The sequence below is a fragment of the Nicotiana tabacum genome, chromosome 13 (genome assembly GCF_000715075.1).
Source record: "Nicotiana tabacum cultivar K326 chromosome 13, ASM71507v2, whole genome shotgun sequence".
Taxonomy (NCBI): domain Eukaryota; kingdom Viridiplantae; phylum Streptophyta; class Magnoliopsida; order Solanales; family Solanaceae; genus Nicotiana; species Nicotiana tabacum.
Genome location: NC_134092.1, coordinates 33,128,868 through 33,153,150, shown reverse-complemented (window position 1 = coordinate 33,153,150; position 24,283 = coordinate 33,128,868). Strand labels below are relative to the sequence as shown.

At 36.8% G+C, this 24,283-nt stretch overlaps 1 protein-coding gene across 2 annotated transcripts; it reads right to left on the bottom strand.

Moving 5' to 3' along the window:
* Nucleotides 1-19,034: 19,034 nt before the first annotated feature.
* On the bottom strand, nucleotides 19,035-22,249 carry LOC107759343 (nifU-like protein 3, chloroplastic). Of its 2 annotated transcripts, none has more exons than XM_016577240.2 (5): nucleotides 22,105-22,249; nucleotides 20,875-21,017; nucleotides 20,320-20,422; nucleotides 19,579-19,877; nucleotides 19,035-19,457 (listed from the first exon to the last, which is right to left on the bottom strand). In XM_016577240.2, the coding sequence occupies exons 2-5, from the start codon at nucleotides 20,962-20,964 to the stop codon at nucleotides 19,266-19,268; spliced, it is 684 nt and encodes a 227-aa protein (XP_016432726.1). In that variant the 5' UTR covers nucleotides 20,965-21,017; nucleotides 22,105-22,249; the 3' UTR covers nucleotides 19,035-19,265. The 2 variants fall into 2 exon arrangements, with proteins under 2 accessions (XP_016432726.1, XP_075084001.1); XM_075227900.1 differs by lacking the exon at nucleotides 22,105-22,249 and adding an exon at nucleotides 22,021-22,044.
* Nucleotides 22,250-24,283: the final 2,034 nt, after the last annotated feature.

The window sequence follows — 24,283 nt, the reverse complement described above, 5'->3', positions numbered from 1 at the left end:
ATTTTGAGAAAGAAGCACTAAGATTTTTAGTTGTATTTGAATTTTAAGATGTTGAATTGGTCAAAATAAAATAGGTTCCCTGTAAGATAATACAAATACTTATCATCAACACCATGAGCTAATGTGTTTATTGGTAACAGCAATTTCACCAGAATGATTATCGGTTTCTCAACGTATGACCTCTCATAGCCAAGACAAATTTTAGCTAAGCATCTTCGAGCTCCTATATTCAACTGAATTTGATTGAGAATTTAGGAACTAATTGGTAAAGATAAGGAGAACTATATCCTGACAGTGGTATTCTATTAAGACACGATGGCTTTATAATATTCTTGAAGTCACACAGATCTATTATAGCAAGCTTTAGGAAGAATATTGCCACACAAATGGCTGGATCTTGAATGGGTTTCAAATTTAAATGAAGTGATAAAAATCTATTATGCAAGCTTTAGAAGGATGTTACCCCACGTGTATGGTTGGATCTTCAATGAGTTTCATTGGGCCCCACCGCAGAGCAGCGTTATCAAAGGTGCGCTTAAAGCGCGCTTAAGCCCTAAAGCGAGGCTCAAAACACGTTGAGCGCTTCGCCTCGCTTAACGAGTGCTTCAATGTTGTCATCAAGGCACTAAGGCATGCTTTTCCTTGCCAATAAGCGCAATCCTGAAGTGGCGACACTAAACAATTGATATTTCACTTTATCGTAAATTATCTTCAATTTGTTTGCCCATATTTAGTATTCATGCTTATAGATATTAGTCTTGGACTACACACATATTTGTAGTTTTACTCTATTTGCGCCTTTCTTCCTTAAAGCCCATGCTTTCTTTGCGCTTAAAGGCCCAACAGACCTTAGAGCTTTTTTGCGCTTTTCGCCTTTGATAACACTGCCACAGAGTAGTGAGAACACTTCCTCTATTGAGAAATGGACTACCTGAAACCTAAACGAACTCCAAAAAGAGAGGATGATAATCACCTTATGGGACTTCTTTGTTTGTTTTTTCTCATTTTCGATGTTAGTTTGAGCTTAATAGTCATAGTAAATGTTTGACGCATGTTATGGTGATGATGGGGGCTCATCGTTTTGGTCGTGAGATTATTAGTGGCAATCTTGAATGTAGTGTAAAAAGCATATGTATATCGAGTTGCAGTAGATAGAGCAGTAACAACAACTTACCGTTGCTGGACTTCTATTGGTTTCCTCCGCTATTTATGTTTCCAACCTGAACATAGGAAAAAAGTAAAGCTTCTAAAACCAACAATAATTTAATTATATGACATGGACGAAATGTTTTTGAAGAATAATTTTTAATTAAGCTAGGCTAGCACATCAAGATAGAACAGCAGGAAATACAATCTTCTAGCTAACATGTTTGACAAGTTATTCCTACTATAATATCTTGGGTGAGTCAGAGATTGAGAATCTAGTTAGTGCTATTTGAACTAATTCAAAGCAGTGGGCATGCTTAAGTAAAGGACGATGCTGGAAAACAGCCTATAGGAAAGAATATGAAAATAGCAGTTCTTAAAGTTTTCTGGAATGACTTCTAGTAATCACGTTACTTGTTGCAGTACAATCCAACTTCATCTCCTGAATGAACTTGCCAATCTCTTTCCAAGTCCATCCATCCATGGACATAGAATTCGTCACTAGACCCTTTCTCTATGAAGGTTGTCACATTTCTATATCTTACTGGTTGATTTTCATCACTCACATACCATATGGCAGCCTTATTTCCCAGCAGCAAAATATAGTTGATGTTGATCATTTCATAAGTCCAGAACCTGAAAACATAATTGAACATGTTGTCATGTGACACCGCCATCCTTCTGCTGGTGATATCTCCATCCACTGATGTCTGGAGTTTCGGCCAAGGCCCGGCTTACCTCTGCAACATTACCCCCTACCCGTCGTTGAGTTATTTTTGGAAAAGGGTCATAGTTACCCCTCTACTTTCAAATATTGTTCAAATATACTTTGGTCCAAATATACCCCCTATCCGTTAAATAATCTGGTCCCCGCCTAAAAATAGACACGTGGAGGGCTAAGGATTAATTTAAAGGACCCTTCCATTTTGCCCAAATCAACACCCAAAATTCCCATAACCCGACCCATTTGAATCCATTTAATCACCAAAGAAGGGTCTTCTTCACGAAAGACTTTAGTTTTCACTCTTTCCCTATATTTCTCATTCCAAGTGGAGCTGCTGCTTACATTGTTTTCTGAATTTACATCATTTAAATCAACACCCACCACATCGTATTGAAAACTGTCAAGACTGAGAAGGACTATGTCATCTTCTTCAGAGGAAGAAAGACCAGTGCTTGCGGGGGTGGTCTTGTTGAGGTCGGGCTGGGTCAAAGCGAAGAAAAATGGTTGAATAGAAATGGGTTTTGCTTGGATTTGAAGATAGTGACAAGTTCAATGTCCTAAAAATCTCAAGTCTTTCATATCAAGATTTTCACGAAACTTTTCAACTTGAGCTTGTGCAGAACCCAAATGGTTGAATTGAAATGTTTTTTGCTTTTGCTTTATTCTGCTGGAGAGGGTGTTGGGTGTGTCGGTGTGGGTGGTTGCAGCGAGAGCGTGTTGAACTGTGAAATGGAGAAAGGGTTTTTTGAAGAAGGGATAAATGGGGATTTGTTTTGTCATTTTGAAATTGTTTGAATTTGGGCTTATGATCAAATTCAAATTTGCTTTTTGCTTTTACTTGTTGTTTTGTCTGAATTAATGGGTTGGGTTAAGAGAGTATTTTTAGGGAGGTAATGGGTCGGGTTACGGAAATTTTGGGTATCGATTTGGGCAAAATGAATGGGTCTTTTAAATTAGTCTCTAGCCCTCCACGTGTCTATTTTTAGGTTGGGACCAGATTATTTAGCGGATAAGGGGTATACTTGGACAAAGTATAACAGTAGGGGTTTTATAGTCGAATAGTGAAACGGAGGATAAATACGAATAATATTTGAAAGTAGAAAGGTAGATATGACCTTTTTCCTTTTCTACTATATACTTCACATCCCTTCTAAACTTACCAACCTCACTTCTTCCTCTTCCTCATCCTTGTAAAGTTTCCCATGCTTCTGTTTCCCTTCCTGGAAAGTAGGAAATCCTTTCTTCTGATATGAACTTATTTGGCCTATGCAATATTGGAAAATCACTAGAAAAACAGCAAACTTGAAATGATAACGCAGCTAAGGTCAGGAAAAGTGGGACAAGAAAAAGGTGGGATTCTTGTGTCTTTTTCCCATTTCTCAGTAACATTAACCGGTAAATGATTTTGAGGCATTTCCATTTCTTCTGTTTTTTTTTAGGAGAAGGTGACCTTTAAGGCTCCTGATCAGTCAACACAGGATATCAATGAAAACTGTGGAAGCAGTGGCTTTACGTGAAGGTTAGGAAGGTTCTTCTACTTGATTATCTCTCCAACTCTACAATTGAACTTCAGGCCACTCATCAAATTGAGTGTCCTGAACATTATATAGGTGGAGGAGTGTATTCGATGATGGGTGTATCAGTGGTTTTTATGTGATTTCTGAAGCTGCTATGATAAAAAATGGCGGCAGACTTGAGGCAAACGGATCTGTCATCAAGAAGGTTTAGTGGGAGTAAATGTGAATCTAGCTTGTAATGAAAAAGAACTCTTGGTGTGAACATCTGTTACTCGGTTAGTGCTTTTACCAGAGAACTTCTTCTGTTTCTGATTATTTTCTGTTGCATCCTTGCGACGCCAAGTAAGTACCCATAACAACTTGGTTGAGCAGATCAGGGAATTACCACACCAAAAAGTTTTTGGACTGGTTTTAGGCTCTTTTTTCCTGTGCGTTTTCTGGGAGTAAAGTGAGCTTTGTCTGTGTGAAACTGTAAATAGCTCTGTGAGAGTTAGGTGTTTTGAAGTTTGAAATAAAGAAGATAGTAGAAGAAGAATAAAAAGAAGAGGGAAGAAGAAGGTACAGCGGAAGAAGCAGTTAATAGTTTTCCGTATTTGGCTAAATTTTCAGTGGCTATTGGTGCACCTAGCCCTTGTCAGCTCTTTTGCTTTAGCCTAGTTTTTTTTTTTTTTTTTTTTTTTGTATCAAAGCTGACTCTTTCTCTCTCTATTGTACTTCTTACATCTTCTTGATGCCTTTTCCTATAAAACTCGTTTTACTTCATCAAAAAAAAAAAATTAAAATAAGAATGGGTCTGAATTGAATACTGTTAAATGATAACAATGCATGTAAAGACACATGGTGATGCGTTTTGGTGTACTATAGGTGCGAATAAGTTTTCTTTTATGAGGCATTTATAATAGTTAGGCAGCTTTGATTACTTTGATCTGTTACTGTGCTAAAATAGGACAAGTTCATCATCATATTGTTGCATTTTGGCCGTACAAGTGTTTAAAACTTTCTTTTCTTCTCTAGTAAAATGGTTAGCAACTAGGGCTTTTGCTCCTTTTCTTCTATGGAGGAGTTGTCCCTGCGCTCACCATTTCCATTTTTACAGTTGTCATCTCCAAAGTAGTTTCTTTTCTTTAGTGGGTCATTCATTTTCATTAAAGAAGACGGAAAAAAGACTGAGTCTTTATTGTAAAAACAACGACCCAGTATAATTCCACTAGTGGGGTTTGGGGAGAGTAGTGTGTACGCAGACCTTACCCCTACCCTGGGGTAGAGAGGCTGTTTCCGATAGACCCTCGGCTCCCTCCCTTCAAGAACTCCCCACCTTGTTTTTGGGGTGACTCGAACTCACAACCTCTTTGTTGGAAGTGGAGGGTGCTCACCACTAGAGCATCCCACTCTTGTCTCTTTATTTATTGTAAAAACAAAAAGAAATTTCTGGGTTTTGAAGAGTGAGTTGAAAGATTGATGGCTAAGACTAACCTGGGAAGAAAGACCCTGATTCTTACACTTAAGGGCACCAACAAAGTCGTTAGACCTGGTGATTGTGTTAATGAGATTCTTATTCTGATAAGCCTCCTTATGTGGTAAGAGTGGAGAAGCTTGAGGCTGACCACCCCAACAATGTGATAGCAGTGTTATCAAAGGCAAAAAGTGCAAAAAAACTCTAAGGTCTGATGGGGCTTTAAGCGCAAAGCGCAAATAAAGTGTGGGTTTTAATGAAGAAAAACGTAAATGGAGAAAAACTACAAATACGCATGTGTAGTCCAAGACTAATATCTATAAGCATGAATACCAAATATATGGACAAAGAAAATTTACAATAAAATGAAATATCAATTGTTTAGTGTCGTCTTCAGGATTACGCTCGTTGGTAAGGAAAAGTATACCTTAGAGCTTTGATAACAACACTAAAGCGCCCGCTAAGCGATGCGAAGCGCTCAACATGTTTTGAGCCTCGCTTCGGGGTTTCCTTTGATAACATGGTGTGACAGTTAGAGTTGGACGGTATTACTGACCTGAGGAGTCTATTGGTGGTTGCAGATTAGGTACATGGGGCCAAAGAGCTGTTCTTGTCAGATCACTTTGATATGCAGAGTGCACACACCATTGAAAGGAAGTGCATAGTTCTCTCGTTTTAGAACTACACCAAATTGGAGAATATGGGTCCGAAAGATTACTTTTGTAGGTTGGGGTACAAAGCTACAACAGGGGTTTTTACTGCTACCTTGTCGCTGGGTATAAAGCTAACACAATGTGAAGGATGCAAAGACTGGTCAAGAACTGATCAAGAATCGTCTTGACAAATAAGAACTTTGCGTGATCTTGAGTTGCAATAATCTCTGGAGTCCTTATTTCACAGCGCTATAACATTTTCACTCTCTATTTTAAATAGCAACCAAAAAGAAGTAGCACTTGTCAGTTCTCAGATTCATTCTAGGCTAGCCTCACCAGCTGAGTTGGGCGTCTAGGCCATGTGCTAACAATTGGTACATAGAGGAATGGTATCTGCAGACGCATATCGAGTTGATTGAAATTGGTTACATGAATTGTTATCTTATTCAATTAGATGTTCTGGGAACTCGTTGACCAATAGTGATCTCTTGATGTTGGTCCCTGACAAAATGCTTGTATCTGATTATTGCTTCAGCAGCTGAAAATAAAGTTATTTCTGCTACTAAAAGAAATAGTTTGCAGGGTTTTTTGATGCATGAAGGTATCACCAAGTGCACTATCAATCTATTAAATTGAGATGTCAGTTACCTTCAAGGGGCTGGCTTCTATTCAAAATTTACTGATTTTCTTATCTAAAAAATATTTGCTATGGATAATCACCCTCCACCAGAATTACAAAAAGTAAAAATAGAACTAAAAAAGTATATAAAATAAGATATACAATGACATGAGGGGAAAAAATCATTTCTTGACACGTTTTATTTCATTCTCATTTCCGTTTTACAATGATTCTTCTGATAGCTTGACATTACTTATGATATCTAAGTAGGCGATATTGTTGAATTTACCGGTCATGTAAGTTATTAATCGGTTAAAATAATTAAAAAAAACTTGTTTGGAGGTCAAATGTAACGTAAAACTCGAGATGCGTGGGAGCAATTGAGAAAGATTCATCAAGTTTGAGGGATTTTCATAAATCATATCACTTGTATATATAGCATGTGTCAACGAATTAATACAACAAAGGCGTAATGGGTGTATAAAAAGGATATATCGTCTATTCGTTAGCGCAACCAATACAATCAAGGTGAAATATAGAAAAATAGAATGCTTTTGTTAAGAGTCGAACATAAGACCTCCGCTTACTAATCGGGTGCTAACCAATTGAGCTGCAAGAGCTTGTTGTGCTCTTATTTCAGTTCAAAATAATTGATCTCGTGTTTCAGTACTACAGATGAATTTGCTATAAGATTCAAACATAGCTACGAATGGTAATTTTTGGAAAGTATAGCTACGAATGATTAATACAGTGTATATGTTTACCTTGTCTCGTAATTTTTTTTTGACGAGGTGGACGCTACGTGGCATATCACCTTACCACCTTATTACCACCATTGCGACCATCAACACCACCACGATCGCTACCACCTTTACCACCTCCACATTTACCATGTTGGCGGTATGGAAATTTAATACTGTTGTATGGGAGCACATAGAACAACGACATCGGGATGCATGTAAATACCAAACACTGCAGATCTACACTTTTGTTTTTTAAAATTATTATTATTATTATTATTAGCGGAAGCTAAAATTGTATGTACCGATTTGTTTGTCTTCATCATTAGGACACTGTCAATTGAATTTGAAGTTTTACGCAAATTTTAAAATTCACCAAATGCAGCTGTCACTATCTGCTTTAAGTTCATCACCATTGAAGTTTTTATCTAGGATAGGAAGTCTAGTTTTAGAACCCCCAGTCTTATATCCAAATTCGTGTGCAAAGTAGGTTATAATAGTATTGATTAAGGGATTTAGTTTATAGGAAATCATTAAAAGTGGGTTGCATGTCAAACTATGCCATTGTTATTATTTTAATTGTTTGTCATGCTACTTGTATATTCTTGTCTAGCAATATATAACTGCAAATTTCTTTCAATATTTCTCCAAGATCAAAAAGAAAAGAACGCGAAACAAATCAATAGGATATATAGATCAGACTTGGAAGTGGCGGTGAAAATCTATCAAATTAAATGAACTACCATTTTATCACCTCACCTTCACCATGACGGAAGTTGTCATAGGGGTAAACTTTCTTAGCCTGAGGTTTGTCCCGTGCGGCAGTCAAATCGCTCGCTTGACTCAGGTTTCCCAATACTTAGCCAAATTTCAATGTGTTTGGCCTTAACTTATTCTAGGTAGCATTTCACTCAATTTAGCTGTAGGAACAGTATAGTGTTGGCCCAAATGAGGTTTGTTTTGATGATTGACAAAGGAACTCAAGCATGAATTAGGTCCATACATAGTGTACATAGACACGGGCAGATTCAAGCACAAGGTATGTACGTGAAGAAGATAAGCTTAAGTGGTTATATCTGATATCTCCTGAACGAAAAGGTTGCATAAATGATAAGGAGAAGGACTCCTTACTCGAAGAGAACTCTATCCTAGATAAGGGAGTAGTTAGAAGTTGAAGATAACTAGAACTCTTCCACCATGGAAGAGTATAGCATTAAAACTCTAGTATACATATTCTACTAACTCTATAAATTACAGGATGTTCTCATTTTACAGGTGACACACAAACGCTGAAGTTAAACGTGAGTTGAGAGAAAAATAGCAAGGCATTTTGCAAGCAACTCTTGTGTGATTTAAGTGTGCGAACCTGAAGCTACATGAACATGATAGAAGAACCAGTTCCAAGTATTTGTCTTTTATTCTAGTTCAATTGTAGTAGGGCTTTTCAAATTGTACCTTTCAGCTTTATCTAGAGGCAATTGTATTAGGTACTCTGAGTATTCAAGTTAGAGTTAACTTAAAATTATCGCTACAGTTAGAGGTTGGTTACCACAACGGGATTAGAGGTAATCCTTTGGTTTACAAAGAGTTTTGTAATGCTGTTTTGGCTCAGTGATTTAGTGAAGTGTTGGGAAAAATCCTACTGAATAGTAGGTTGTGATTTTTTCACCTTTTGAGCCGGGTGTTTTTCAAGTAAAAATACTTGTATTCTTTACTTTTCGCATTTACTATTTCCGCGACAGTAGTATAAGGAATACATAGAAGAACCAGGTCCTTCTATAATTAGTGCACGCGAAAATTGGACATTACACAAATCACCTCTCTCTCTCTCTCTCGTGTGGCATTGATGTATAAAATATTAATTGGTATCAGAGCTGGTTCTCCTTGAAGAGGCTTACACCTTAGGAGAAGATCAACATGAATGCACCACCTGGAAACTGGGAAAGGTAATCCATTGCTAGGCCATCACTCTTTAACGACCAGTACTACTCTTGGTGGAAAAACAGGATGAGAGATCACATTATAGGAGAGGACTATGAGCTATGGGACATTATCACCGATGATCCACTGGCTACCTTGAAGACAAATGCTAAAAGAGTAGATGTGCCAAAGACAAGAGCAGATTGCACTGCTGAGGACTTGAAGAAATGGGAGAAGAATGCTAAAGACAAGAAATGGCTTGTTTGTGGACTTGGTCCAGATGAGTACAACATAATCCAAAGTTGTACCACTGCTAAGTAAATTTGGGACACATTGCAAGTGGATCATGAAGGAACACCTCAGGTGAAGAGATCTAGAGGAAATCTACTTTATTCTTAATATGAGAACTTTGCTATGAAGAAAGGAGAAACAATTCAAGAGATGTACACAAGGTTCACTATACTGACAAATGAGCTAAAGTCTCTTGGAAGGATTATTCCTGAAAAAGATAGAGTCGAGAAGATACTGACTAGGATTTTGCCTATCACTTGGGAGAGCAAAATCACTGCCATTCAGGAATCAAAGAATATTTTCGCTCTCCCACTGGATGAATTAATTGAAAATCTCATTGCCTATAAACTTAGGAGACAAACTATGAAAATGGATATACGTAAGAAGGAAAGGAGTTTGGCACTCAGAATCACTGAAGGTTCTGATCTAGAAGATGATGAAATGGCTATGATCACCAAAGACTTCAAGAAGTACCTGAGAAGAGGAAAAGGTTCTTCAAGAAGTAGAAGTTATAGCAAGTCAAAAGCTCCTGAAAAGCAAACCAATAATGGCTGCTACAATTGTGGAAAAACTTATCACCACATCAAGAACTGTCATTTATGGGAAATCGAATGGAAGAAGAAAAAAGCTGAACGAAGGAACAGGAAGGAGGAACAGGTTCAACCCAAGAAAAAATGATCAACCAAGGCTATGATCGCTGCTTGGGGAGAAAGCTCAGATGAAAGCTCAGATGATGATGATGATGATGATGAACAAGTACTTATGGCCATTGGAGAATCTGATGAAGAAACTGAGGTAAGTGTAATTCATCTCAAAGACAAGATTAAATTATTGTCTAAAGAAAGGTTGTCTGAGTTAATTCTAGAACTAATTGATGAATCTGAGGATGTAAACAATGAAAAGGAACAGTTGTCTAAAGAATGTGTGATTTTGAAGGCTAAGTGCAAAAACCTGGAACTTAGGGTTAGTGAAACTGTAAGTGAAAATACTGTATTGAAGAACTAGGTTCATGCACTTGACCCAACTGTCCTAGAGCTTAGATCTGAAAATCTAAAACTGAAATTAGGAACAGGTAAAATGACAGCTAATCACACACAACTCAGTCTAGAAGAAAATGTAGGAAAAATTAAAGATGAGTTGTATAAAAGGGATGAGCAGGTAAGAATCCTAAAAGATGATCTAAACAAGGTCAAGCATGAGCTAGACAGAACTTGTAAATGGAACTCAATCCGCACTTGCCTCGAGTGACCCCATTTCACGAGCCCACAATGTGTCATAACCCACGAACCGTCTCATACCCTCCATGTGCACACATTTACATCTTCAACTGGTACACCCTTTGTGATAATTCCTCTATGAATCCGAAGTCTTTTTCTTCCATTCCTCTAATGTTACGCCGCAGACCGAAGAAAACATAGAACACTCCAAACCCCTTTCATAATCTGTTGCAAAAGATCGATACTTAACCATACTACATGCTCGAAATCCTTAGGCACCGCACTTTAACTTTTGAATCCACTAGGACCGTTGTTGAGAGTTACCCATTCTGACCTGGTCCCGAATATAATCAACTCCAAGGCTCTGCTAGCACATGAACAGTCTCTCAAGAAGCACCCGGCTGAATCACTTTCCTTGTACATCATATCTACACGAAACATAAACTCTGAGTCTTCCCAAAGCCTGAACATGCATCGATAAGGCCAAATATAGCACACATTCCCCAAATCCTTTGCTCAAATTACCACTGATGTTTTCTTTCCTTAGTTGTAATAACCCACAAATACACTGATAGCCAGAAACCTCATAAGTAGACAACCACGCAATCAAATTGTAGACAGTGGGGCTCTCTCATTTAGTTTGAAGCTACCATTGCATAACCCTGGAACCTACCAAGATTCCTTCTTGCTCACTAACATGACCTCGCGTAATCGACCCACCCAATTCCTCGAAATCTTCCTGTTAACCATTTCATGAGCACTCCGAATTACTAGCCACATTCCTAGGTTCAACCTTTTACCGGATAGCCAGTCGAATTCTTTGTGGAAGCTTCGTCAACACCACGCAACCGTTAACCTGCTCACAGGAGATAACTCACCAGTGAAAATTTCCATGCCGACACCTTCCAACGACACTGCGCTAAATAAAATTACTACGAAATCAATAAACCATCCTGAGCCCGTGCTCATTCACTAGTTATACAAGTCCATTCAGTCCCCATTGACATCAACTAAAGGTGCGATGATACATTCCAATCCAAAGTCATGTTGCATTCCTCTTCATATCAAGCAGACTCATTTCTGTTGTATCCGATCTTTCCCAGTATATCAGCCAACATACTAAATTAAGTCCGTAGACTTAGTCACCGTCCACCATGAATCCCAAATCGCTCTAACTTCTCCCAAGGCGTGTGGCTATCCTACCACAGAACCCGTATGCTACTCTGCCACTCTCCCACCTTAGTCAAACCCTCTCCTTTAAGAAATTACTCGACTTCTGTTTCTCACACTTGGCCTTCTAGAATTTTAACCACCGCAAGACATCTCCTACATGTCCTTCCTCATCCTTCGCTTCTCAGTTGTTGCCTTAAATAAAAATCTATCTCTGTAGCACTTGTACCAATCGATCGCTACCAACTTTAAACCTCTCCAAAGATCATCCTTCTCGAGCCATCAATATTAGGAACATCGCTTCGATCCTGAATCAATGCACACCGCGACCTCTGACAGCCGCTTCCCCGACATTATTTCACAATACCCTGCCCCAAGAAGAATTGAAGAAGACCATAACACTGACAAACTTAACACATTCCATCAAGGACGATGTCACCACATCAAAAATGAAAATTTCACCACGCTCGAAAACACCAAGTCTCGTTACCCCATCGCCCCAAATCTGAGCATTCGTAGTCCTATTGCCTTTCCTCCGCCGAAAATAAAATACTGAATCTATGAATCATGCACTGAGTAAAGCCTCCTTTCAAGTCATTCACTGCCTCGGCGCATAGACAAACATCCTACCATTACACAACATTGTGTGATAGCAATGCACGAATCGTCATAACAATCAATGCCCAATCTCAAAACCTTAAGTAATACTGATACTGAGCTGAAATGACAGAGCGGCCTTCCGCAAGGCGACGACAATAGCCCAATCAAATACACAGGGAGAAACATCCTGTACCACATTTGTAGTACCATTAAAATTTCCTCGATTCCAAATTTATAATAAGCACTTCACGTCGTATAAGATTGAATAAGGAGGAAACGAAGGCATAAGCCTCAAGGAATCGAATAGCACGATGAGGAATCAAGAAGGGAAGTGTTCCTCACAGCCCTGTAGCCTCTCGAAGATAAGTACAGACGTCTCCGTACCGATCCGCAAGACTCTACTAGACTTGCTCATGACTCGTGAGACCTAAATGAACCTAGTGCTCTGATACCATGTTGTCACGACCCAAAATCCATTAAAGGTCGTGATGGCGCCTAACACCGCTGTCAGGCAAGCCAACCATAATTAATTAACTTAATTACCTATTTTAGTATTTTTGAAATGAAAATTTTCCTTCAATTAAATAATAAGGAATAAAATTTACAGAGTACATGATAATATTTTGCCAACTACTCTACTGAACAAGTCATAAGTGCCCCCAAAACTCGGTGTCACAAGTGTATGGGAATTTACTAGGGAGTAAAATAAAATACAGCATCTGTTAGGAATACAATTTAGACAGAAAAATATAAATAACTCTGAATGAAACTCTGTTGGCTGCAAATAGTAACATAGAATGGAGCTCATCTAAGTCCCCGCATTTAACCACACCTCTGCGCCCACAATTCAATAATTTACACAAAATTCAAGTATATGAAGTTTTGATCTTTTACTATTTCTTCTAATAATTTACAATATAATTTCAGTAATTTTATTAAATAAAAGGAGTAATTATCACAAGTAATTCATGATTTGAGTCCTAAACTACTCGAACATAGCATAATTAGTAGCTACGCACGGACTCTCGTCACCTTGTGCATACATAGATCCCACAATTAGCAACAATTATTAATTTAAATCACCTATGGGGTAAATTCCCTCTTACAAGGTTAGACAAGAGACTTACCTTGTCTCAAAGCCCACTTTTCGATCAAAATGTCGCGAAAAATCTCAATTCGGTGCCGAAAAATCCGAAACTATCCAAAATTTATATAAAATAATTAATACATGCTCAATAATTTGAAATTAGACTATTAAATAAATTACCCTATCCAAAATGGTAAAATTCTTAAAATTCACCCTAGGCCCACGTGTCCGGATTCCGAAAATTGTTAGAGGAAATCGTTACACATAACCTCAAGAACTCAAATATACCATTTCCATCCAATTCCATAGCCATTTTCGTGGTTAAAATTCAAAAATATCAATTTCTAGTTTTTCCTTCAAAATCCCAAATTTTTACAAATTTTCATGTCTAAATCCATATATAATCCAAGTATTAAACTTGCAATAGGTGGGAATCACTTACCTTGACATAGATGATGAATATGGAGCTCTAAAATCGGCTCCCATGGCGGAAATGGCCAAAATCCCATTTAAAACAACTCACTGCCCAGCACTGTCGCCCATTCTTCGCGTTCGCGACCAATACCTCGCGTTCGCGTAGGCCAAATGCCCTGCCCCAAAATTGTTCTTTGCGTTCGCGACCTCCTCGCCGCGTTCGCGATGGCCATCTGATCTTGCTTCTTCGCGAAGGCCAACGACCTCAGGCCCATCTCCTCCATTTTCTTCTAAGCGTTTGCGACTGGCCCACCGCGTTCGCGTAGGTTCATCAAGCACTCTTCCGCGTTCGCGAGCCCTTCTTCGCGTTCCGAAGCACAAGATAGAAGCCACCATTTTCCCTCTTCGCGAACGCGCGACTCTCTTCGCGTTCACGAAGAACAAAACCAGAACTAGCAAACCAGCAATAGCTTTTCATCTAAATTTGATCTGAAATCACCCCGAAACATACCCGAGGCCCCCGGGACCCCGTCTAATCACACCAACCAGTCCCATAATCTAACAAAAACTTGCTCAAGGCCTAAAATCACGTCAAACAATAGCAAAACTACAAATCATACCTCAAACCAAATTGATTCAACTTAGAATTTTCAAATTCTTCAAACTTACTCCGAACGCGCCGAAACATACTTAAACTACTCGGATTGACACCAAATTTTGCGTGCTAGACTTAAATCACCATACAGACCTACTCCAACTTCCGGAATCGGAATCCGAACCCAATATCAAAAAGTCCACTCCCGGTCAAACTTCTTAAAAACCTTCAAATTTCTAACTTTCGCCAAATGACTCCGAAATGACCTACGGACCTCCAAATTAATATCCGGACATGCTCCTAACACCAGAATCATCACACAGAACTATTTCCAGACTCGAAATTCCAAACGGACATTAATAATATTAAAATACACTTCAACCCAAATTTATGAAATTCTTTCAAAATGCCAACTTTTACAATAGGCGCTGAAACGTTCCCGGGTCATCCAAAACCCGATTCGAACATACGCCCAAGTCCAAAATCATCATATGAACCTATTGGAACCATAAAATCTCGATTCTGAGGTTGTCTTCTAAAAATATTGACCGAAGTCAAACTCGCCCTTCTTAAAGCCAACAAAGGAACTAAGTGCACCGATTTCAACCGGAACACTTCTAAATCCCGAACCAACCATCCCCGCAAGTCATAAATTAGTAAAATCACATACGGGGAGTCTTATTTAGGGGAATGGGGTTCTAACATTCAAAATGACCGATTGAGTCGTTACAAAAATCTTCAACTCGATCTCGCCGGAAAATATGGAGAATGCTGGAGTTAATTTACGGCCAATCTATAAGTAACAAAACTAGATGAAAGAAAAGGAAAAGAAAAAGAAAAATAAGAGAAAAAAAATTGTAAATAGTACTCCTATATTTTATAAAAATGTTATAAAAATAAAACTTTAGCTTTCTCTCTCTTTCTTAGTCTCCCAGTGAGAGTGTGGCATACACTCTCTTTTGCCATATCAGCACTAAGGGTATAATAATTCCATTTAAAAATAGTTCCGGGGGAGGGAGGGGGGTACTAGGACACCTGCAAAGATAAAGTATATAGTTGAAAAATCGGCTATAGGTCAGGGGGGTACTTTCCAGCATATTCACTAGCAAGACACAAGGTATTGTAGCGATTATGAGTAGCAAACTACAATGTATTGAATATGTTTCCTTTCGTATGATTTATGTTTATCTTTTTGAATATTTAATCTTCTATAGACTTTATTCTTGAGTCCCAACTTGGTTAATTTTCATCTATGTGATTTATATTTTTATTGTATTTGCTTAATTTCTTTTACGTTGCTGTAGAATAATTGGTGGATCTATACTCTAGCCATCTTTCATATTTTTTTAATTCATCCCCTTTTAAACTGTAAAAATATCTAGAGTGTTTTGCTAAGTCTTATAAAAGTACATATATTATTGCATTCTACTTCTATTAGTGACTTTTCCATGACATTTAAAAAGAATTACCAAAAATTAACCGAACCGTACCGATACCGAAGAAAAACCGACATGATTGAGACGGTTTCGAAAAGTCTAATTTTGGTTATTCATAATAGAATAACCGAAAAATTAGTATGGTACAAATTTTATAAAATAATCGGCCGAACCGAACCATTGACACCCGTGATTGAGGGTATTGGTATGCTAAAAATATATGTTTTTATTTGGTAGGTGGTGTAGCTACCAAAACAGGCATATTCTGCCAAAATTATTCCTAGAAAATCGACCGACTTCAGTCGGTAATTAAAAAAAAATTGTAAAATACTGACCAATGTTAGTCGGTTAGTACACAGAATTCACAGAAATTCAACATTACCGACCAACTTTGGTCGGTAAGTTGGCTGCTATGTCCAGATTACCGACCAACGTTGGTCGATACTGTTAAATTGTAATTATGTAAAAAAAAATATTTTCTAATACCGACCAACATTGGTCGGTAATTAAAATATTATATTATTAATTTATTTTTTTACCGACCAAAGTTAGTCGGTAACCATAATTATTAAATTTAGCACACACACCAACGTTGGTCGGTAAAATTAAATTATTAAAATAATATTCTGACCAATAATGGTCGGTTAGTCAATTAAATTGTGAGATGGTCGTGTAGAGCATACTGACCGAAGTTGGTCGGTAATTTTCGACCGAATTTGGTCGATTTTTTCGGACGGTTTTAAGTGAATTTTTAGTAGTGGATCACAGTTTGATTTTATCGATTTTTTCGTTAAACTGTGACCAACGTTAGTTTTTAAAATATTAAAATCAAGCCAAACTAAAATAAAAAAAGAAAATAAATAAAGTAAAAATACATATTTATAATTAGAAAATACTAGAAAAAAATAAAATTTTAAGCTTTTTTCTTCATTTCGCGTGTTGCACAGTGCAGACATTGCTCGTGCCACATGGGCTTCAAAGGTGGTACTTTTATCATTTTGAACAAGTTTAATGGGTTTAATAAGACCCATGCAAAGTTAAAGTGCGTAATTATAAAACAGATAAAGTTCGACAAGATCCGCATGTGATAATAATAGCGTATAAAATAAAACAGATGGACTATTTTAAATTAAAAGTAACATTTAAACACATATAGAGATATGGTGAATTATTGAACTGTTTAAAAAGTGTATAAATTTCAAAAGAGAAAATTATGTATGGAAATTAAAATCTAAAATATGTTCTAGGTCACATAGGGAGTATAATTCAAAATGCAAAACGTGCACATGGCATTATCAGAGCATACATAAGGTATTAAAGTGTAATTTCGAATAATCTAAGACGTACATTGTACATGAGTTGCTAGTGGACTTGCTTGATTTATTCAAATGTTGCTTTAGACTTCTACCACATGTTCGGCTAACTAAAGATCAGTTTTGATTTTAAGCAAAGATCTATCAGTAGTGGTTCCTAAGTTGGATAGTATTAAGTATTGGTTAAAACTTCAACCTCAAATTAGTGCCTAGAGCCTATTGAAGTGTTACAAATTATAACAACATTTCACGAATGAAGGCCTAGGTGATGAGCTCATCTTTGTTGGGATAGCGCCATTAGAAGCAATTCCATTTATATTGAGACAATAATATTAGGAGACTTTAACCAATAAACACAAATGGTTCACATAAATTCTACTCCATAGTAATCTCGTAAATAATTCAAACTCATATATTACAACAACAACAACAACCCAGTATAATTTCACTAGTGGGGTCTGGTCACTAGTGGGGTCTGGAGAGGGTAGTGTGTATGCAGACCTTACCCCTACCCTGGGTAGAGAGGCTGTTTCCAAATGACCCTCGGCATCCTTACCTCCAAGAATTTCCCACCTTGCTCTTGGGGTGACTCGAACTCACAACCTCTTGGTTGGAAGCGGAGGGTGCTTACCATCAGAGCAACCTACCTCAAACTCATATTACACAATGATAAATTAACATTGCTTCCTTCTTTTTAATTTTTTTCCTGATGTTAAGTGATATAATATACTCTTCACATATCATATAATTAGTTGAGGAAGAGTTGTTTGCCTGACCCTGTGCCACTGTGCATCACAATGATCATGGTCAACTCAGGTCTATTTTTGTTTTTTGCTTTCGGAAAAACATACGTAGAAAACAAAAGAAAAGAAGAAAATGTGGAACGCTATCTTTTAAGTGACTGTTGGAACTATGCAATACCATTTTCGAAATTTAAGTTTCTGGTTCTAGTCCAAATTAAATGACTTAGTATGACTTTATCATTAAGAGTAGAAATAAAAGGGTGAACTTTTTATTTAACTTTCTTAGGTGAGAAGGTTGACTTATTTTAATTTTAAATGATATGATGGATAATATTTCACATTGGCAAAAAAGTAAAGTGCAGCTGTGTAAATTTAGAGCTATATAATATAATACTCCTACATGATATTATTATAATCACTGAAGTAAACATTTTCAATGGACTAGAAAAGGAAAATGGAAAGTCAAATTTGCAGAATTACATTATTGAATGAGAATCCAAGTAAAATGCGTATATTATACAAAGCATCTGTACGTAGCTAACCTTCCATTTGCTGCTGCTATTGGTGCTGAGGATATTCATATGTGATATGACTGACATGACCATAGAAGACATCAATGTTCCCATCAATATGAAATATGCTAAACCTATACTACTATATCCACTTCCACTTCCACAGTATATGTTGAGGAAATTCCAGTTAAACTTGCCATCCAGAATTTGAATTTTATGGACTGAGATCGAAAGTCTACCACAACTCATTTGATTTACACAGTTCAAAATTAATTATTTGTACTTATTCAGTTGGAGTGTGCCACTTATGTCGCTGATCTGGTACTTATTCAGTTGGAATGTGCTATTTATCCTCTTAATTAAGGTCTGGTGCTTTTGTCTGGAATGTTTCCCTATCTTAATCAAAGCATTGTGCATTTCTAGCTATACTACTGTAGGAGATAGTAAATAGAGGGTATAACTTATATATAATGGGGTTTAGTTTCTGCCCTTTTCTTCAGCTAAGAGTATTGGAGATAGTTAATAGAGTTTGTCCATCGAGTTACTAAGAAACTGACATCTGTCTGTAATCTGCAGTACTGCTTTACTGGTGTGAAGTGCTTTCAGTATGAACACAGTAGATATGAACTTCTGAGTTTGTTTTGATATGGCAGTTTCACATCTATGATCCTTATTGATCATGATGTAGGTTAGTCTTGTCGACAGTTTAACTATTTACTGCTTCAGGTTGTGCAGAAACAATAGGTAGTTTCGCATCCGCTGCAGAGTATTAAGTACTGATCTTGCTTCTTCAGATGCAAAAGGAGTCAGTAAAATGAACTAGACCACCATATAGTTCCATCATGTATCTTTTAAGTTCCTTTTACTTACAATTTGGAAGAATGTTCAGGTGAGAAGTCTCCCATTACTTGGCACATTATAAGTTCAAGAAAACTTATAGAAGCTTCTGTGTTACATGCAATATGCTAACATGCAGTCGCGGATAAAGAATACTACATTTATACCAAAAATGATGTTACTGTAAAGAGAGAACATGTAGCCATACTTACTGTCTAGAAATCTTTAGTCACTGCTGAAATTCTTGCAGAACGTCGTCATATGGCTGAGCATTTCCTTCATTCTATCAATTGAACTGCAGCAATAGCTGGTATTGCATCTCTTAATTTTTGAGTAAGAGCTACACGAACTGTCATCACGGAAGCTGCCGGTCCACTCAGTCGAACCTTAACAATGTAGTCATTAATCTGAACAAGCTCAAGTTCTCCACCTCCTGCTCCTACCAGATATGGTCTAATCTCTCCAAGAAGCTGATATAATTGGAAATATTGCATTAGTTTAGTGTCTAAATACTACTCAGAACAAGCTAAGAGTAATTACAAATGTTAATAGATTATTGGAAATAAATCTCAAAGGTCATGTGTCTTGTACCTTCTCAATATTTTCCTCATTTAACTCAAGGCCAGTCTCGGAGTCCTGAATCTGCTCTACTTCCATTATTTCAGGGATTTTATCCCGAAGGCGAGTTTCAATTCCCATTTTAAGTGTCATTGTTGAACTTGGACAAGATCCACATGCTCCCTGAAGCTTAAGAATTACAACTAGGCCATCGATCTCATGTAGTACAACATTCCCTCCATCTGCCATTAGGCCTGGCCTGACTTCATCTAGAACCTTCTCAACATTTTCTTCGGTTAGTGGAAGGACACAACTTGGTGACACTACAATACCTACAGTATCAACAAACAAAATGGATAAAATATGACGACTAGTTTAGGTACATTAGTAAATCGAACAGGATTATACGACAATACTACAACTCCATGGAACAGAGTAATTACTAACACACAACAATTTCAGAAGATGCATCGCGAAAAATAAGACCTTAGTAAGATAGATCAAGACAAGAATTGATGTAAGTTAGTTCAATAATTTCATTGGATTCTGAAGGCAAAAATTACAAAGATGATACAAGGAATTCACAGAACATTACTGAGTTGATAACTCTGAATCAAATAAAAGGCAAAAATTGAAGGCATGTATTTCCTGTTTAAAGTGTGGAAGTGTTTCAGTAGTGGTAGTAACTTCAGCCGAAAAAGAAACAAGACAGTCAGCTGCCTCTAAATTTAAACAAGCAATAAAAACCAAATGAGATGAATCAGCATCATTTACCTGCATTATTTCTTCTTTTACCAGTTTGATTAAGCCCAAGGAATCGTCTAACATGAAATTGACCTCTTTGAAAAGAACTTTGCTTTGACGAGAATGGACTGCCCTGTGAAACACAGTAACTCTATGAAGAGATATTGACATCAACATTACGTCAAGGGAAATACAGAAAATTTCTCCAGACACACACACAATTTAACAATGTAATCAGAAACACAAAATTGTGGAAACGAGGAGAACAATTTTATATCAAAACACACGTCCATTGGATAAATATGTTTTGTAAGTTAGAGTTCAGAATTCTAGCTTCCTTGATTAATGTAACCACAGAAGAATCTCATTATGTAGAGAAGAATTTACATACATTAATGTAACCACAGAAGAATCTCATTATGTAGAGAAGAATTTACATACATAAGTGTACAAGTACAAAATTGTGTCTGAAACTAAATTAAGCTAACAGTATTCTAAGATATGCTGAATACGACATTCATCCTATAACACGAGTTAACAAGATATGTTTGATATTACTCTTAACAAACAGAACAGTGGTAATACCTTTGGAAAGGAAGTCGAGGCAGGAGAGAATCGTTCTGATGATGACACCATCGGTTTGAGACCTTGCGTTTGGGTTGAAATTGCAAACATTATGTACTTAAAGTATCACCAAGTACGAGGGCTCATTTTTCTTGAGTATATTCCTGGAGTAGTACATGGTTCCAACTGAGTTAGAACTAGAACTAGAACTTACCTAGGAGGAAAAGACCAAGGTTTAAACAACCATGATTAACAACAACAACAACAATCCATTGGAATCCTACGAGTGAGGTAGTATTTACGCAGCCCATACCCTACCATAAGAAGGTAGAGAGCCTATTTCTGATAGACCCTTTAAATGGAAATAAATTATGAACACCTCCTTCATTTACTCTAACTCTCCCCCCCCCCCCCCCCCCACAACCCCCCACCCCCACCCACACCCGTCCACCCCAACATAACGCCAACAAGTGAAAGAGTTTTCTGAAATCCTAAACCACAATTGATTTTACTTCTTCTCCTGCAATCCACCTTCCAACTCAACAAAAATACTTTGTTGCAAGTTATTAAAATGATTCCATGTTAACATTTTCCTATATATCAAAAACAAGAACAACCACGCCTCAGTCTCAATATTTTTTATATAACATTTCCCTATTAAATTGTTCAAATTTTAAATCACTTTTGTCATCTTTAAGGTCTCAAGATGTTTGACTCCATCCTATTAATAATAATATTCGCATATATAACTTTCACAATAACAACAACAACCCAGTATAATCTCACTAGTGGTGTCTGAGGAGGGTAGTGCGTACGCAGACCTTACCCCTACCCTAGGGTAGAGAGACCGTTTCCGATAGACCCTCGGCTCCCTCCCTCTAAGAACTCCCCACCTTGTACTTGGGGTGACTCAAACTCACGACCTCTTGGTTGAAAGTGGAGGGTGCTTACCACTCTTGTCCCATGTATAACTTTCACAATATACAATAATTCAAATTGTATAACTTGAAAACAATATTTTCCTATCAACTATCATTTCAATCATTAATTTTTATATGCTTTATCACTACCATTTGCATTACTATTGTTTCCAGCGAGGCAAACATATTTGAAGAATCAGAGAAGAAAATTCTTTAATTAACACTTTAATCTAAAACCATCACCAACCTCAGTTCCAACACACTATGAAGCAAATATATACTTAAATATTTCGTGGAGTTAAAAGGAAGATTGATGGTGAAAAGTGAGTACCTGGTACCATCAGTCAACCAAATTAAGAAGCAATGGAGTTTCGAATCCTTTAACTCAAGTTGGCGTTCGTAGGTAAGGCAGTTATTTAGAGGGAATGGATGTGGTTTGGACACGGTTTCACTCTTATGTGGCCTTTTCACTCACCATTTGCTGATCTGTCTTTCCACCTTCACTTTTTATTTTAAAAAAAAATATACTACTTCCGTTTCAGTTTACGTGAACCTATTTTTTTTTTAATTCGTTCAAAAATGAATGATCTCTTCCTAAATTTGAAAACTATTTTGTTTAAACTTACAATTCTACCTTTAATGAGAAGCTTTTATAACTACACAAAAAACTCTGAGCCCCTTTTTGAATTGTTTAGGACCACGAATTCCAAAAGACTTCATTTTTTCTTAAACTCCGTACCCAATAAAAAAGGTTCATATAAATTGGAATAAATTGGAACGGAGAGAGTATCATTTTTACTTCTAGCTAGTACTCATCCCTTTTTTCTTTCAAAGTTTTTATCATATTCATGGGACATATCTGTGCAGAGATATAGGTGATGTAAATTGATGACTAGTTATCTAACGAAATTCAATTTCTAATAATTAAATACATTTAAGTTTAATTAGAAACTGAATACTGAAGAAATAAAAGAAGAAAAAATTGTGTAAAACGTTTCTGTACTATTTAAGAGCGACTTTTTTTCTTTCTTAATTAATTATATTATTTTTTGATGAATACAAGAATTTTACATGGATGTTATATTTTCATTTGGTTACTCGAGTATTTAATAATCAATAAAATTAATTAATTTGTTAATTAGTTTAGATTATATTTTATTTTGCATAAAAGATGCAATATAAATAAATCTATCCTAAGTATTTTTTGTTAAAAGGTATCGTTTGATACTGTATTTATATGCGTATTAGAGTTTTGATATTAATTTATGAATTGTATCTTTGAAAATGGATGAATAAGAGAAAAGCGTTGACGCCTTAAAAGGCAAGCAAATAAAATCTGGTCATGTGTGTTGTTGCGCGTGATTTTATTTTATCCAAAAGTTAAAATCGTTTGGATGATACCTTATTGTTTCAACTCTCACGATATATAACAAAGTTAGGTTACCTTGTGTACTGCAAGAAACCAAAAAAACTAGGTACAAAAATGTAAATGTTCCCTCAAACTCAGCTGAACTTCTTTTGTTTTATGGTATAATATGAAATAAGCAAAATAAGAGAAATTTAGAGAGATAATACTAGATCTTTTCTTGATGATATCCTTACAAATGAGTAGAGAAGTCTCCTATTTATAATAGAGTTACCAAGTAACTAGATTAGTTTATGACTAACTAACTTGCTCCCAAGTAACTTCATAATATATGGACATTCACTCTTAATATTATTTATAACACTCCCCCTTGAATGTTTATTAGTAGATAGTGGAAAAAAATTCTAGTGAAGGAAAAAGAATATACATGTTTAAAAAACGCTTTTTGGTTGCCTCGTTAAAAACCTTGTAAGGAAAACCCAATGGGACAAAATCTTGTAAGGGAAAAAGAGTACAACACGCATTAACTCCCCCTGATGAGAGCATCAATTTACATCTTTGAGCCTTCATATCCCAATCTTGTACGCTAGCTTCTTGAAGGTTGACGTCGGTAGAGATTTGGTGACTAAATCAGCCATATTATCACTTGAAAGAATCTGTTGCACATTGATATCACCATTCTTTTGAAGATCATGTGTGAAAAATAACTTTGGTGAAATGTGTTTTGTCCTATCTCCTTTGATGAATCCTCCTTTCAATTAGGCTATGCATGTTGCATTATTTTCATACAAAATGGTGGGTAGTTTGCCACACCTCAAACCATATTTGTCTCGAATATGATGTATTATACACCTCAAGCATACACATTCTCGACTTGCTTCATGAATAGCAATTATCTCAGCATGATTAGATGAAATAGCCATAATTGATTACTTAGTCGAACGCCAAGATATGGCAGTGCCTCCACATGTAAACACATAGCCTGTTTGAGATCGAGCCTTATGCGGGTCAGATAAATACCCAGCATCGGCATAACCAACAAAATCGGGACTGCAATTATTGCCATAAAATAAGTCCATATCGGTAGTCCCTTTTACATACCACAATATGTGTTTGATTCCATTTCAATGTCTCCTTGTAGGAG

What these genes read in the sequence shown, in the direction of transcription:
- LOC107759343 (XM_016577240.2), bottom strand. Translation starts at nt 20,964, where the DNA reads ATGTTTGCAATTTCAACCCAAACGCAAGGTCTCAAACCGATGGTGTCA. An exon ending in CCTCGACTTCCTTTCCAAAG is followed by an intron (nt 20,423 to 20,874) that starts GTATTACCACTG and finishes TGTGTTTCACAG; the next exon opens with GGCAGTCCATTCTCGTCAAA. An exon ending in ATGAGGAAAATATTGAGAAG is followed by an intron (nt 19,458 to 19,578) that starts GTACAAGACACA and finishes CAATTATATCAG; the next exon opens with CTTCTTGGAGAGATTAGACC.